At 38.5% G+C, this 15,095-nt stretch overlaps 1 protein-coding gene across 2 annotated transcripts in view; it reads right to left on the bottom strand.

Moving 5' to 3' along the window:
• Positions 1-2,319: 2,319 nt before the first annotated feature.
• Wdr26 (WD repeat domain 26) overlaps positions 2,320-15,095 on the bottom strand; it is a 46,650-nt gene continuing 33,874 nt past the window's right edge. For both annotated transcript variants that reach the window (XM_048439566.3, XM_048439569.3), the window contains exons 10-14: positions 13,925-14,070; positions 13,416-13,494; positions 12,263-12,392; positions 10,702-10,887; positions 2,320-6,838 (exon numbers count right to left, since the gene is read on the bottom strand). In XM_048439566.3, coding sequence (XP_048295523.2) covers positions 6,813-6,838; positions 10,702-10,887; positions 12,263-12,392; positions 13,416-13,494; positions 13,925-14,070 — 567 coding nt within the window. In that variant the 3' untranslated portion in view covers positions 2,320-6,812. The remainder of the gene's footprint in view (positions 6,839-10,701; positions 10,888-12,262; positions 12,393-13,415; positions 13,495-13,924; positions 14,071-15,095) is intronic.

Genomic DNA, 15,095 nt, shown 5'->3' with positions numbered 1-15,095 from the left:
TGCATCTGGTATGGTGTTAGATTCCCCGGAACTGGAGTTACAGGCAGGTATGAGTGCTGGGAATTGAACCCATGTCCTCTGGGAGAGCAGCCAGTGCTCTCAATCGCTATTTCTCTAACCTTAAGTTCCTCTCTGTATCAGATTGGAAGGTTAAGTTTTTGTTTCTGCATTGGTAGGCAATGAACCCAGGGCCTTGCACATGTAAGGCAAGTATTCTACCACTGAGCTATACACCCCAGCACTGGTAAGATTGAGTTACTATTCCGTGACTCTCCTGACATCTCTACCTCACAGCCCACTCCCTGGGATCTGTGATGTCAACTTAGGGGACTTGACCTCACCTTACATCCATTACCCCCTAACCATTTACTTGTGGTTGGCACTTGAACAAAGGCATTTTGTCCATTCCCAAAGCTAGCTTCACACTGATCATTCTCAGAGGAAGAGAACATGGATCCAACTGCGAGAAGTTTCCTTGAAATCTCTGGAACTGGTCTACCTCTGGGCCTGCTTATTCCACAGACCGGACTGAACCTTATTTGAGGGCAACACATTGGCTGCTATGACCGACAACAGAGATCTGTGGAACAAGGCAAGTCCTCTAGCAAATCTGTACATTCCTTTTCTGGGGCAAAGGGTTATGGATGTCAATGGACAACTCTGTGGAGTCAGCTCTCACTGTCCATCTTGTTGAGATGGAGTTGTCTCATTTGTGCCACCGCACAGCATACTCCAGGATAGCTAGCCTGCTACCTTCCGGATTAGTCTCTGCTTCCCAGTCTTCCCAAGATTACAGATACACAGCACCATATCCGGTTTCTTATGTGAGTCCTGAGGACTGAAGTCAGGCTTATAAGGAAGTGCTTTTATCTGCTGAGCTATTGCCTCCATAATGTGTTTTAGTGTTGGGAATTGAGGTTGACTTCACAAATGCTAGTAGGCAAGTACTGAAGTCACCAAGCTCCATCTCCAGCCGCTATAGATGACCCCCCGTGTTTCTCAGCTGATATTTTCTACCAGTTGTAATAATCAGTGCCTTGTACTGATAACCTACCTCCTTCCCTGCCTACCACACTCTGAAGCAAGTTCAAGATCACTTTAGGTTTAGAATCTTAAAGCATACACAAATATAATGCCAATACACTCTATATAAACTATCACGGGGGGAGGGTTCCTTATGTAGCTCTGGCAGGTTTAAATCCACAAACCTCTTACCTTTTCTTCTAGAGTTAGACTGTTTACCATTTCTTTATATTAAATAATCCACGAGGGCTCAAAAGTTGTGTAGTTTGTTAACATAGGCATCTAAACAAGGCCTATACATTTGGAGAATGTCTATAAAGCTTTCATTTCACTGCAGAAGTCAGAAGGACTGGAGTTAAAGACACTTGTGAGCTGCCATGTGGGTGCTGAGAATTGAACCTGGATCCTCTGGAAGAGCAGCCGGTGTTCTAACCTCTGAACCATCTCTCCAGTCTAGAACTTGCTATGGAGACTACTAGGATGACCTTGAAGTCTGCTTTATCCCTTTTGTTAAGTCTTAAATCACTGTTTTTGAAAAGTTTTTTCAATTCTCAGTTCAATGTCTGGTGGGATACTATTAGTTCCCTTCTAAGATTAGTGACATAGCTTTGACATACTCCAGGATAGTAGATAGACTGGGGACTCTAGAAAACTGAAGTATTTAATTATATGGATACCTCCTGAAATCTTTTGTCATTTAATTTTAATGACACTAACAAATTTTGATTTTTTTTCCAAAGTGGCCACCTGCAGACTAAGGGGAGACTATGGTATGACTAAAAACATTAGCTCTAAACTAATTATAAGTTAAATTATATCTCTTAAGGTATACAGCTTCATACCTGTTCTCCCTTATCTGTAAGCTGGGAATTACCATCTCCTTATACACCTGTGCTTATATTATCAAGTGGCTTATTCTAGGGGCTGGAATACACTAAGAACTGGGTATATGAGCAGTTTATCAAGATCATATATGCACACACAAACAGATTTTCTCCTATTATTTATTTCGGGGGGAGGAGGGAGGCGGGCACATATTGTTGCAGGAGTTGGTTGTCTTCATGTGTGTTCTTAGTAACCAAACATGGGTCATCAGGCTTGGAAAAAGCCCTGCTGAGCTATTTCAATGGCTTTTCTAAGTACAGGGTCTGGGATCTAACCTTACCATGACTGGCTGCATAATGGCCTTCTTCAAGGACACTAACAACTGTTTCCTTAGGCTCCACTCACAAACCCTAGTCAAGATATGGCCACCAGTTCAGCAAACTAGTCATCTGAGATGTAATACAACAAGAATTAATTATTCATTCTGTTTATTGAATTGAGAGAAGGGAATACAAAGGACTGGGCAAGTGCTGTGCACTGACATGGAAAAGGTGTAATTAAAATAAAATTTTAAAATCCCAATAAAGCAAATCTAAGTTACTGTAATTTCAACCAAACAAAAAAATTTAAAGACATTTAATACACCACACATTTATAAAATAAATGTCAACCAAAAGGTGTTTTGTAAATAATTAGTAGAACAAGTGAAAATAAATATGAGACCTGAAGTTTTTAAACTTTAATGAAATAATAAAGAAATTTAAACTACTAAATATAATCTGAGAGGCAGTTAAAAAAGCAAACCCCAAAGTTTAAGAACACAATCCTCTGGAAACATCCATCAGTCCACACCCACAGCTGTGTGAGCTGCACCACACAAGCCGTATCACTCTCCAGAGCAACACCAAGTTCTTCATGGGATCTCTACAGCATGGTTTGTAAGCACATACATGCTTTTGTGATCCACTCCCCTAAACACGCCACCCACACACACCCACACGCACCCACAAGCACTCTCACTCTTTTACTTTCAAGGGACCAATAACATCCCCCCTCTGAGCCTAAGAATGTTATGATTAATTCTAGCATATTGATCCTGATAACGTAAATGTCTAAGTCAGATGGGACACAATTTCATTCTTATAAAAATAGACAAGTATTAACCAAGTCTTAAACTAAAGAAAGTGCACTTTACATGTGCACTAGACTTTCAGTAAAAATGACAACCTAGTTGTTTCTAGGATATTTTATGAATCAAGTTCTTTCTCAAACACACAAAATTTTATACGATTAACTTCATTAACCCAGGCTGTCTGGATTAAATAGATAGGGGATGGGTTTATACAGCTTGTTTTTTTTTTTTTTCAATTCTAGAGCAGCTACTTTAACAACAGCTCAACACCGCAAAGTTTAGATTAAATTCACCCTGTTTTTAGAAAGTGTCGAAGTGTAAATGCAAATTCACCTCTTTAAGTTAGCAGTTTAAGTGAAATCAGGTATGGTTTTGGAAATGGAGATAATGCTTTGGCCAGCAAACAAAGGGAGATTTGCTGAAGTCTAACTGAGACATTAAAGTAAAATTACTGATATATATTTAAAAACTGGGACACAAAGGATATTAAGACAGATTATCTTCTTTCCTCCCCATTCTTCTGCCGTAAAGTAAATGACATGGATATGTTCCCTTTCAAGAGATATGCGATATACATTTACCCAATGGGAGGCAGAGGGTCAGTTCTTGTTTGCAGGAACCAATGTCCTAAAAAAGATTTCAAGGTGGGGAGGGGTGGGGAAGAAGAATTTTCTATTAATGCCACAGAACGCCAGTTGAGGCAGAGCATTCCTAACCACTGACCTTATTGAATTACTGTTTGCATTTTCTCAGCCTAAGGAAATAGTGATAAAATTGCTCTTGGTTTGTCTAGCAGGTTATTTTAATTACTTATAGTCAGAGAATTCCTTTTTTGTTCTCCCACCCAATAAAATGGGCCAACATATGGGGACATTGTAAACAAAACTTCCTGTCTTCAACTACTTACCTGAATTACTATACTAGACTATATACTGGCCAGCAAGAGCACTGAAATACAGCTGGCATGAATACTAATAAAGTATAAACCTCAGTCTGAAGCTCTGTCATCTCCCAACTCCCATTCATTTGCTCACCACCCACACAGCAACCTCAGTGACTCCCAAATCCAACACTTTACCACTAAAAACCAGTTATTTAGAGGAAAAAGACATTTAATTTCATTCTTGCTCTAGCCCTTAATCAATGCAATAACAACAACAAAAACATTTTTAAGCACATGGAATTGAGCCTACTAACCTGATTTTTGGAGCCAAAAATTCTCCACTATTTTGATCTATGTGCAAAAAGTATTGGTACTTTTCAGTTTATACATTGGTTAGTATCTTGTGACAGGGTTGACAGAACTTTCCCTCTTAAGCCTTTGTGTTGTTTATCACATTGTCAGAAAATTTCAGTTAATAGGTAAGGGTTAGAAAAATCCTGCCACCAGGTTCTTCCATCATAAAAGCCAGGGTTTCTTCACCATCGTTCTCACATATTCACTTCAGGGGAAATATAGGAAGCAGACGCTTACAGCAAATTGGCACAGTGAAGTACCAGTATATGCAGGAAACTGCCAGTTAGGACAGACCTGACAACCAAACTCACCTAGCTGCTATGAACACCTTTGCATAGTTGCAACTCCACTTTAACAGGAGTTATGGTCTTGTAAAATGTCCCTCCCTTTCAGTCCATGTTTTTACTTCGAGGTGTTTTTAGCTGTACTTCAGACAGATCTAGGTGCGGCTTGGTGTACTAGTAGAATCTGAGTGGGCACAGATCTCGGAATATTCCTTAGGTACCATGTAGGACAATGTAACCACATTTGTAAACATCTGTGGAGTTGTTTTGCCCACATTTTGTTAGAGATTGTTACTGTAGAGACTGGGGTGTATGTATTAATGGCTTCAGGGTATAGCAATCAAAATACGGTTTAACTGCACTGAGGTAAAGAGGAGTTGCCACTTAATTATATACATTAACAAATAAAAGTTTTTATTCAAGCTTAAAGTAAAAAGTAACTTCAGTCAGGAAATGAAGTACCAGATAAAGGGTAACATACTATTTTAACTTAGAAGTATCAAAACAGGATTTCTCTGATTTTCTAAAGTGGTGGTCTCTGGAAAATGAAGCTTAAAGAAACCTTTTTACACATCAACTTGATAAAATAATCACCGACTACGATCTGCCATTTTCTTACTATGGGCTTTGGGAAAATGAACACTATTTTAAGGCCAAATGTGTTTTCTTCTCCCTTTTCCTGACTTTCTCCTCCCTGCTACCACCCCTCATGACCTCTACCATCCAAGCCTCTCTTCTCTTAGGGCTGTGAAGGGTATGATCATGGTGAGAATGCCATAGATTTGGCTCAGCCTCAAGGGCAACTTGGTACAAGACGTTTTTTTCTTCACTAGGATCTTACTTTGGGAGTGATTCCACTTCTCCTCATAGCTGTGGTCACCCTCATTATCCTCTACTGACAACAGGGCAATTCAAGGGAGACTGTTAGAGCCAGTGGCTGTGGGTTTAAAAACACCGTGAACATCAGACGTTGGATGTAGTCTTCAAAATGAATAGTCTTTGCTCCCATAAGGAAACCGTCCCTTAAACTACAAGGGGGAGGAGAGGGAAAGACTGTCCACAGCACCAGTTTGAATGAGGTTCAGTATGGCAACATCTGAAAAGCTGAGAAGGAATCTTCTTTAAATTCCAGTGTCCCTATGTGTTGGGCATTAAGGGCAACTCGAAGAAATGACTGAGGTTTTAATCCCAGTTTATTTATGTTTGTAACCTGCTGAATTCTTCTAAGTCTCAACTACACTATAAATTCCCAAAGTAGCCTATCTTCTGATCTCTACTTTTACTAGATCACACCAAGACCAGAAGAACATGGAACAAGCTTTCTTGAAAACCTAGACTGATGGCTGATTTTTATGTTGGTATATTTATAAAATTCTCCTTTTGAATCTTGAATTTCTTCAACATCAGGTACTGATGTCCCTTCGGGAACAAAATAAAAAGGGGGAACCTTCCAAGTATCTCTCTGGCTCTCCTGTGCCATGTCCTTCTGAGCACTGTCTTTGACCATGCCATTTCAGGTGGTACTCCAGAAGAGCATCAGTCACACTGCATATCTGAGTCACAGAGGAAACTCTTTTTAAGCTGGTTTAGATTCCAAATGTATACAAATGAAGTCACTTTAATCCTATAAATACTTCTTAATTTATTTTTAAAAAATTGTGCTGTTAACCCTTTTACGGGGCAACAAGCTATGTGAAAAGTACAAAACTTTTTGTCAAATGTAATATCGAGAGTGCTTTTGACATAGTTCACTGTTTATCATCTGATCAGTATATACTGCGCAACGGGCAAGGCTAGAATCCATGAACCAAGCTGCAAAGATCTCAAGCTAAATAAGGCGGAAAGATTTTAAGAAACAAAAGGAAGTTCTTTCCTGTCCAATGTATACTCTTCAGACTAATGAACTCTTCCTATCAAGCCTTCTAAACTGTTAAATAAAGTTTCCAAACAAGCATTTGAACTTCATTACACAGAAGAGCAACAAGAATGGTATCCCACCAGACAAAAGGCAGGAGGGAAAAATATATATATACTGAGTTCAATGGGTAAGCCTGAATGTAGCACAGTTCTTCACAACCGATGGGGAATAATTCAACATGGTGTCCAACAACGTTCTAACGACGTGCTTCATCAACTGGTTACTATGAAGCAAGGTGTAAATGTTTGGCCCCAATCGGGCTTCAGAAATGGTTCTTTTTTCATGACGAGCATGTCTGTCCAGCTATCAATCATGTTTGTTTGCACCAAATCCCAAGCCATTAAAATACGACTAATTTTAAGTTAAACAGAAGTCGTCTGCTCCAATTCGCCATCAACTATCCATGCTACTGCATTCCTCTGAATGAAGACAAGATGAAAACATGCAGAGAGAAAAAGAAAAGATAAAAAGATACCAGTTAGAAAGTTTCAAAATCTGCATTAGTATATAATAACAGAATAAGTAACACAAATAAATAAATTCTTGATACTTTCATATTCCTTAATGTATCTCCCTCAGGTTTTAGGTTATATCTTAATATAACCTCATGATTATTTTGAATAATGCAGAAAAGGGATGATATAACATTAGAATTTTATAATTTTGTTACTTTTTGACCATCTCACTGTGTAGCTAGCTCTGGCTGGCTTTGAACTTTGAATTCTACCTGCCTCTGCCTCCAGATTAAAGGCGTGCATAACCATGCCTGACAGAATTCCCTATTTTATTTATTTTATTTGGTTTTTCTTTTCTTTTCTTAAGACAGGGTTTCTCTATGTAACAGCCCTGGCTGTTCTGGAACTCACTCTGTAGATCAGGCTGGCCTCGAGATCAAGAGATCACCTGCCTCTGCCTCCTGAGTGCTGTGATGAAAGGCGTATGCCACCACTGCCTGGCAGAATTTCCTATTTTTAAAATTAACCTTGAAATAGATAATTGGGATAAGAAAATTTTGCTAGTTTACAACAAAAACAATGAAAGAAAACTAATAATACAAGGCAGAGCTGCAAACTCTACATATTCAATCCCTTCAGCTGCTAAAGCTTGACTTCTCCTGCATCACCCAGCTCCATTTGGGAGCAGTGTACATTATGACCTGTATAAAGACAGAGTTCACATACCATAATAATACACTCATTTAAGTACTTAAGAGTTTTAATATATTGATAGCTTATATAACAGCAGCACATAATTTTAGACCAACTTTACCATCTTGTAGCAATCACACAAATCCCCATTTAAAACAAAACAAAACAAACAAAACCAAATATTCTTCTAGTCTCTGTGGATTGGCCTATTTTTAAACCACTTCAATATAAAATACAATTACAGCATATTGTGTGTCTGTATGTTTTTTTTTCTGGTGTGTTTCATTTACTATACTTTTTCAAGATAGCATGTATAAATACTTCATCCTATTCCATTTTATACACCCCACACACAAACAAAACCCAGAAAAGTAACTAAGGCAATCAATCTTGTAACTCATTACAAAAGATTACAAATTAAGCCAGGAGGTAAAGTAATGATTCAGCAGTTAAAAACCAATGGTTGTCCTTTTAGAGGGCCCTGGTTCAATTCCCATAACACACATGGTGGGTTTTTAAAAGTTTCTAACTCCAGTCCCGGGGAATCAGACAGCCTCTTCTGGCCTCCGTGGGCACCACACATGTGGTTCAGATTCACATTCAGGCAAAAAATCCGTAACACATAAAGACAAATTTAAGAACAAATAAGAGGGGGCTAGAGAGATGGCTCAGAGGTTAAGAATGCTGACTGCTCTTACAGAGGTCCTGAGTTCAATTCCCAGTAACCACATGGTGGCTCACAACCATCTGTAATGAGATCTGGCACCCTCTTCTGGCATGCAAACATACATGGAAGGAATGTTGTATACATAATAAATAATTAAATCTTTAAAAAAAAAAAAAAAGAAGGAACAAATAAGATGGCACCACCGGTAAAAGCACTTGCTGGTAAACTTGAAGACCTGAGTTCAATCAACTGAACCCATATACATGGGGGATGGATACCAATTCCAGCAAGCAGTCCACTGATTCAACATAGATGTGTATCCACCACCCTCCTGTACCCAACAAATGTACAAACTTTTTATATCACATATATGGTTTTGTGTTAAGTATTTAAATGACATATAACCTTAGACTACATTCTTTGAGTGTTATTTTTAAGCCATTTATACTTCCAAATTCTAAAAAGGTATAATTTACAAAAATGTTTTCATTGTATGTGGGAAAAAAGGCTACAAAGGATATTCTCAAAAAGTACTTCCTTTATTTGAAATGAGAATGGCCATATCTTGTAGGGTCAGACCTATGTTGGTGTAGCATAATGAACATCGCTGAATTTGTCCTGATCTGGGAACTGAGCCAGTATTTGGCACACCCACTGAAGTGAGTCACATTAACCAAAGTCACCAAGTACAAAGTGCAACTCTAATCCCACTGTGCTGCCGGCACCTCTTATGAGACGAAGCTGCTACGTAGACAACTCCTGTCCTATTTCTTCCAATCGCATTCTGACTGACTAAGAAAATAGAAAAGTACAGATAATTACAGATGCAGATGTCCAAAGATCATAATTTGCTCTGCAGACCAGCTAGCCTCAAACTTAAGAGGTCCGTCTGCCTCTGCCACCTCCCAAGTGCTGGGATTAACGGCGTGCGCTGGCTTCAACTCTGTCATTTAAACATTTAAAAAAAAAAAAAAAAGAAAAAAAGCTAACTTCCCTCCAATGAAAATCATTAGTTGAAACTGTTAAATGTTTTTATTCCTAAATCGTTTAGGTGGGAGGTTGGAAGAGATAGATGGCTTTAGCAGTTAAAAGCACTTGTTGCTCGTGCAGAAGACTATTATTCTGTTCCCAACATGCACATCAGGTAGCATGGGCACAAAGCACACAGGCACACACAACAAAAACAAAACAGTAACAATCATTTGGTGGAACATACTGAACAAAAGTTCAGTAAGTTCTGTAAGTTTTTCCTTCTAAATGAGTCTTTTACTTGTTCTCTTTCAGTGAAAAAAAAAGGACATTTACATGTCTTATTCTCTCTAATACTATTATATTTAATCATCTGTTAGCTTTATGACTTTCTTCATCAAGTATCAAAGTGGTGGGAAAAACCTTCTAGACCTAGACTTGCCAAAATGGCGGCATTCAACAAATTAACGAGATCTGCCATATTTTGGTTCCTTCCCTATAAAGTGAAAGTAAAAATGTTTCTCTTATAAGACCATGAACACACGGAGAGCAAATATACGCTCAACATGCTACTTGGCACATAAGCAGCACAGAAATTTCAGTTCCTTCTTTCCTTCGCCATAAGACAGTTATAGTTAATGTTAGTATGGGGGCTGGAGAGATGGCTCAGAGGTTAAGAGCATTGCCTGCTCTTCCAAAGGTCCTGAGTTCAATTCCCAGCAACCACATGGTGGCTCACAACCATCTGAAATGAGGCCTGGCGCCCTCTTCTGGACTGAAGAAAGTTAATGTTAGTATGATATACAGTGCTAACATATTAGTAAAACCCCAAAATGATGATCAATAAAATGAAAGTTTCTCAGAATTTACACACTGTTTAGTTCTCAAGTACATAAAACATTTCATATAGTATCACATTTACATAATAAGATGAAGCATCATTTTAGTAAAATCTGTATGTGCATTCAAGTGTATACCTGCAGGTACAAGATGTGTGGATGTCAGAGGAAAATCTTGGGTGTTAGTCCTTGCCTTCCATGGAGAGACAATCTCCCTTGTTCTCTGCTGTACATGTCTGCCTAGCTGGCCTAGCAGCTTCTGGTGATTCCCATGTGTCCATCTACCATGTTCCATAAAAGCAAAGGGATTATAGACTCACACTACTATACACCAGCATTACATGGGTTTTGGGATCCAAACTTAAGTCCTCGCACTTATGGTGCTAATACTAAGCATGTTCCCACCTCTTAACCCCCAAAATTCTTAAGTACACTACAGTTAACTTGATTCAAGTAAGAAAGTACATTGTAGCTTACTTTCTTCATTGCCTAGCCAAAACAACAAATAAAACTTAATCTTAGATTTTTCAAATTCTTTTTATAAAGTGAAAAGGTGAAATAAAAAAAATCATATTCTATATTTAAGCTGCTATTTAAAAGTACTGTCACTCAGAGCACTGCTTGTTTGTCTGGAGAACACAAGACTGTGTGCGCCTTACCTTCAATATTCTGGTGGTCTAGAAAAGGTGCTGGTCCCCATATTCTAACAGTGCCATCATCTGAGGCACTGGCCATCATAGATGGAATCTGTGGGTTCCAGCTAACACAATTAACTGTGCGCGTGTGCCCTGTCAGTTCTGCAATTGGCAGTTCACTTCGTTTGTGCCAGATGTAAACCTTGTGATCTAAACGTAGAGCAATTCAGAGAAGTGTTAGAGAGTTATGCCATCAATAAAATTACCATTTACTGTACACAGAACACGATTCTTCAATAGCATATCTTAAAGGGAGGAAAAAATAAAATAGTTTATTTAATAACTTCTGTGAAAAGCCATGTTAATACCTTGTAATTTGTTCTTCCTGTTCAAGGTACCTAGCTCTGAAGCCACAAAAACAGCTACTCGCAGTAGTCTGTTCATTTGTAACTAATGCTAATCACAACCAGTTAATGCTTACTGCTCTTGTAGAGGACTGGAGTTCAGTCCCCAAGCACCCGTGTAAGGTGGCTCCCAACTTCCCAACAGTCCAGACCTACACAAGACACATTTGTTAACAGAACAACTCCAGATACAAAGAAGGTATCTGAACATAAACCAAACCAGAATAGAGATGATGATGTACTCTGTGGAGGTGACAGAGAAACAAGGTATCCAAACTGAAAAACTGCAACAATTAGAGGAAAAAGCTTTACTGGGAGCTTACAAAGTACTTGATGTGTGTAATGAAATTTTCCTCATGCTAGGAGGTGGGTACTCTGCTTCTCCCACACTGTAGAGATGGGGATTGAAGTAATCTGAAATAATGGAAAACTGATCTCTCTACTTTGCTGTTCAGGCACATGTTTATCTAAAAACACAAGTATCTGTCATCTACAAACCAAGTTTACTAGAAAGACAATTGTGTTAATTTGAGGTTTTTCTGAAACCACAACAACTATCAGCATAAATGTGTTGCTCAGACACATATACTATCTTAAAAAAAAATCACTATTATTATTTTCCATAGCCTTAGTAGAAATAATGATTCTGTTAAAATATAGGCAAATCATAATAACCAACTTTTGGTTTTTGGAGACAGGATCTCTTCTCTATATTGTCCTAGCTGGCCTCAAACTCACAAAAATCCACTTGTTTCTGTCTCCATCTCTCTCGAGTGCTAGGATTAAAGGCACATGCCACTGTGACCAGCGAGCCTGACTTTTCTGACCAATTATATAAAGACATAATGATTTAAGTAAATTTTGATTTGATTCAAACATCAAACGCATGTCTAAAACATGATTAGGACAGGTTCCACTAATCTGGAACAGGCACACAACACTAGCAGCTTAATGCCCTGGGTTCCATCACCAACAACATAAGGGAAAATGAACAAACAATCAAAAACAAAACAAAACATCAAGGATTCAAGCCATTCCCCAAAAGGTAACATTAAGACTATATTGGATAATCTACTAAAAACTTTAATCTTCTGTCACCTGCTGAGAAACAAGCTACCCTGATAAACTGGGAGAGAACCACAGACCTACGCAGTGAGCCAACAGCGACAAAAACACTTTACCTTCACTGCCACTAGCGATGAAGTCTTCATTATGGCCTCCAAAACATGAATGGATTGTATAAAACCCTTGGGTAACACCTTGGTATTTCCTTACTAAAACTCTGTCTTGCAAATCCCATAAATGAACTCCCTGCAGACAAAAAGAAAGAAAAAAGAAGTTTTTGTTGCTTTTTTTTTAAAAGATAGGGCTAGTTCTACCTCCCATCCGTGACATACATACATTTATTTATTTATTTGTTTGTTTGTTTATTTATTTATTTATTTATTTATTTTAAAAAAAGATGGGACAATCCCACCAAATACTCTAGGGTAGCCTGGAGCTGATAGATCCTCCTAGGTTTGTTTGCTGTGCTTTTTTGTTTGTTTGTTTATTTTATTTTGTTTTTGAGACCAGGTTTCTCTGTGTAGCCCTGGCTGTCCTAGAACTTGCTCTGTAAACCAGGCTGGCCTCAAACTCAGAGATCTTCCTGTTGTGCCTCCTGTACGCTAGGACAAAAAGTGTTTCCCACTATACCCCACCCTCAAGTTTTTTTTTTTTTAAGAGTTCAGGCATGTATGACATCATGAAGCTTAGTAGTTTTTTGTTGTTGTTGTTGTTTTATTTATTAAAAGGCAGATAATCTAGCCTAGGGCCTAGGGTCTTCTAATATAGTGCCTCATGTTGTGGTGACTCTAACCATAAAATTATTTTCGTTGCTACTTCATAACTGTAATTTTGTTACTGTTATGAATCGCAATATAAATATCTGATATGCAGGACATCTAATAAGTGACCCTTGTGAAGGGTCATTCAACCCCAAAAGGGTCTTGACCCACAGGTAAGGAACACTAATCTAGTCCAATGGCTTGGAAACACTCTTAAATTCAGAGAGATTGACTATTCTGCCTTCTGAGCGCTGGGATTAATGGTGCAGGCTATACACCCAGCCTCAACAGACTCTTTAACAGTAATTTGTGAATATTCCATTGCCCACTGGAACATTTTTATTTTCTATTTGTGCAAAATGCTATTATTTCAGTAAAATTATTGCTTATTCCTACATATTTAAGCATTAAACACATACATTAACAGCTAGACTAAAAACAACAAAAGCACATTTTCACTAAGCTGAACTTTTCTGAAAGTTGTAAAAAAAAATACAAAAAAACATACCTGAGTTGCTACATTTAACAAAGCTAATCGGCCATTTTTTGAAATAGTAAATGACATAATAGGATGATCTTCTTGTACTCTGAAATCAGAAATAATTTTTCAGGAAAAGCAAATGAAGAGTAAAGAACTTCAAATTATGAGACTATATAAACTATGTTAGCTTAAATGACATTTTTGCCTTACATACATGTCAATAAGAATGAGTTAGTAAGTACCCCTGAACACCAATTCAAATCACCAATAAAAACAATAATCAAACAAAATCCCAATTATATACGCATTTTTTTTGTATAAATTAGACTACCCCCCCCCTTTTCGAGGGGGGGAGGTTCAAGACAGGGTTTTTCTGTGTAGCCCTGCCTATCCTGGAACTTGCTCTGTTGACCAGGTTTGCCTTGAACTCAACAGGCTGGCTGGCCTCTGTCTCCTGAGTGATGGGATTAAAGGTGTGCCTACCACTGAGTCCTGCTAAATTAGACCATTTCTACTGGAAACAAAATAATAGTTACATGTTCCTATCTGTAAGGTCCTCAAAGTTGTAGCCCCGGATTCTCTGGTGTGTGTCAGAAGCCAGTACAGTCTTGCCGTCACTCAAGCACCATAGGCATTGCACTCTCACCCCCTCCCAGGAGTCCAAAAGATTTCCATCCAGGTCCTAAGCAGGGAAACAAAACAAAAAAAAAACCAAAACCACTCAGAAAGCAAACCAGATGTAAATACTTGACAATGACTTACGAAAATAGCTTTGCTTTTTTTCTGAGGCTGATCTAGTCAAACTACTCTGCAAGTATTTTAACTTAAGAGAGTTTGACTACAGGCCTGCAAACACTGTACTCTGACATGCAAGGCTGGGATATGAGAAAAAGAGAACTAGGAATAGCTTATAACCTACTAGAATAAACCACAATGAATTCCATAAGATTCATTTTACTAGAAAGGGGCAGCTTATAATACCAACCCAGGGAGGTATTAAATTGTCAGTGAGCTGCCCTGGAAATAGTTTAAATGACCTACCCAGAAGAAATGAAGCCTACTGTACAGCCTAGTAAAATGTGTTTTATTCCGTAGAGGTCAACTACAGACAGTTTATCTAAATAAACACCCAACTGCAGTGATGCAGTGGGGGAAAAGATCTGAAAACATGTACTAGAACCCCGTGAGAAGAGACAGGTGTGACATGTGGGCCCTAGACAAAGCTTAGGGACACTGCATTTGTATGGCACAGGACAATTTACCTTAGTTTAATCAAATAATTTGCAATTGCCAGGTGTGGTGGTACACGCCTTTAATCCCAGCATCTGTAGGAGGATCTCTGTGAGTTTGGGGTTAGTCTGGTCTACATGGAATGATTGGATAGTCAGGGCTACATGGTGACCCAGACTCAAAATCGACATCAAAATCTCAATCAACACAGCAGCTATTGACCATAAGATTCTTTAAATCACTGAAAAATTGTCAGTAACCATCGCTTTTTAAAAAAGGGTTTATTTTTTTTTAATTAAGTCTGCGTGAGGTTGTATGCACATGTGTATAGCTACCCACAGAAATCAGAAGAGGGGGACACTGAATCCTCTGACAGCAGCAAGAGTGGTTGTAAACCACCCAACATGGGTGTTGGGAACCCAACTTGACTCCTGTAAGAGCACTGCATGCTCAGCAGCTGAGCCATCTCTTCGGCCG

Source organism: Myodes glareolus, chromosome 5, assembly GCF_982192425.1.
Source record: "Myodes glareolus chromosome 5, mMyoGla1.1, whole genome shotgun sequence".
In the NCBI taxonomy this organism is placed as follows: domain Eukaryota; kingdom Metazoa; phylum Chordata; class Mammalia; order Rodentia; family Cricetidae; genus Myodes; species Myodes glareolus.
This window is presented reverse-complemented; position numbering and strand designations above follow the sequence as displayed.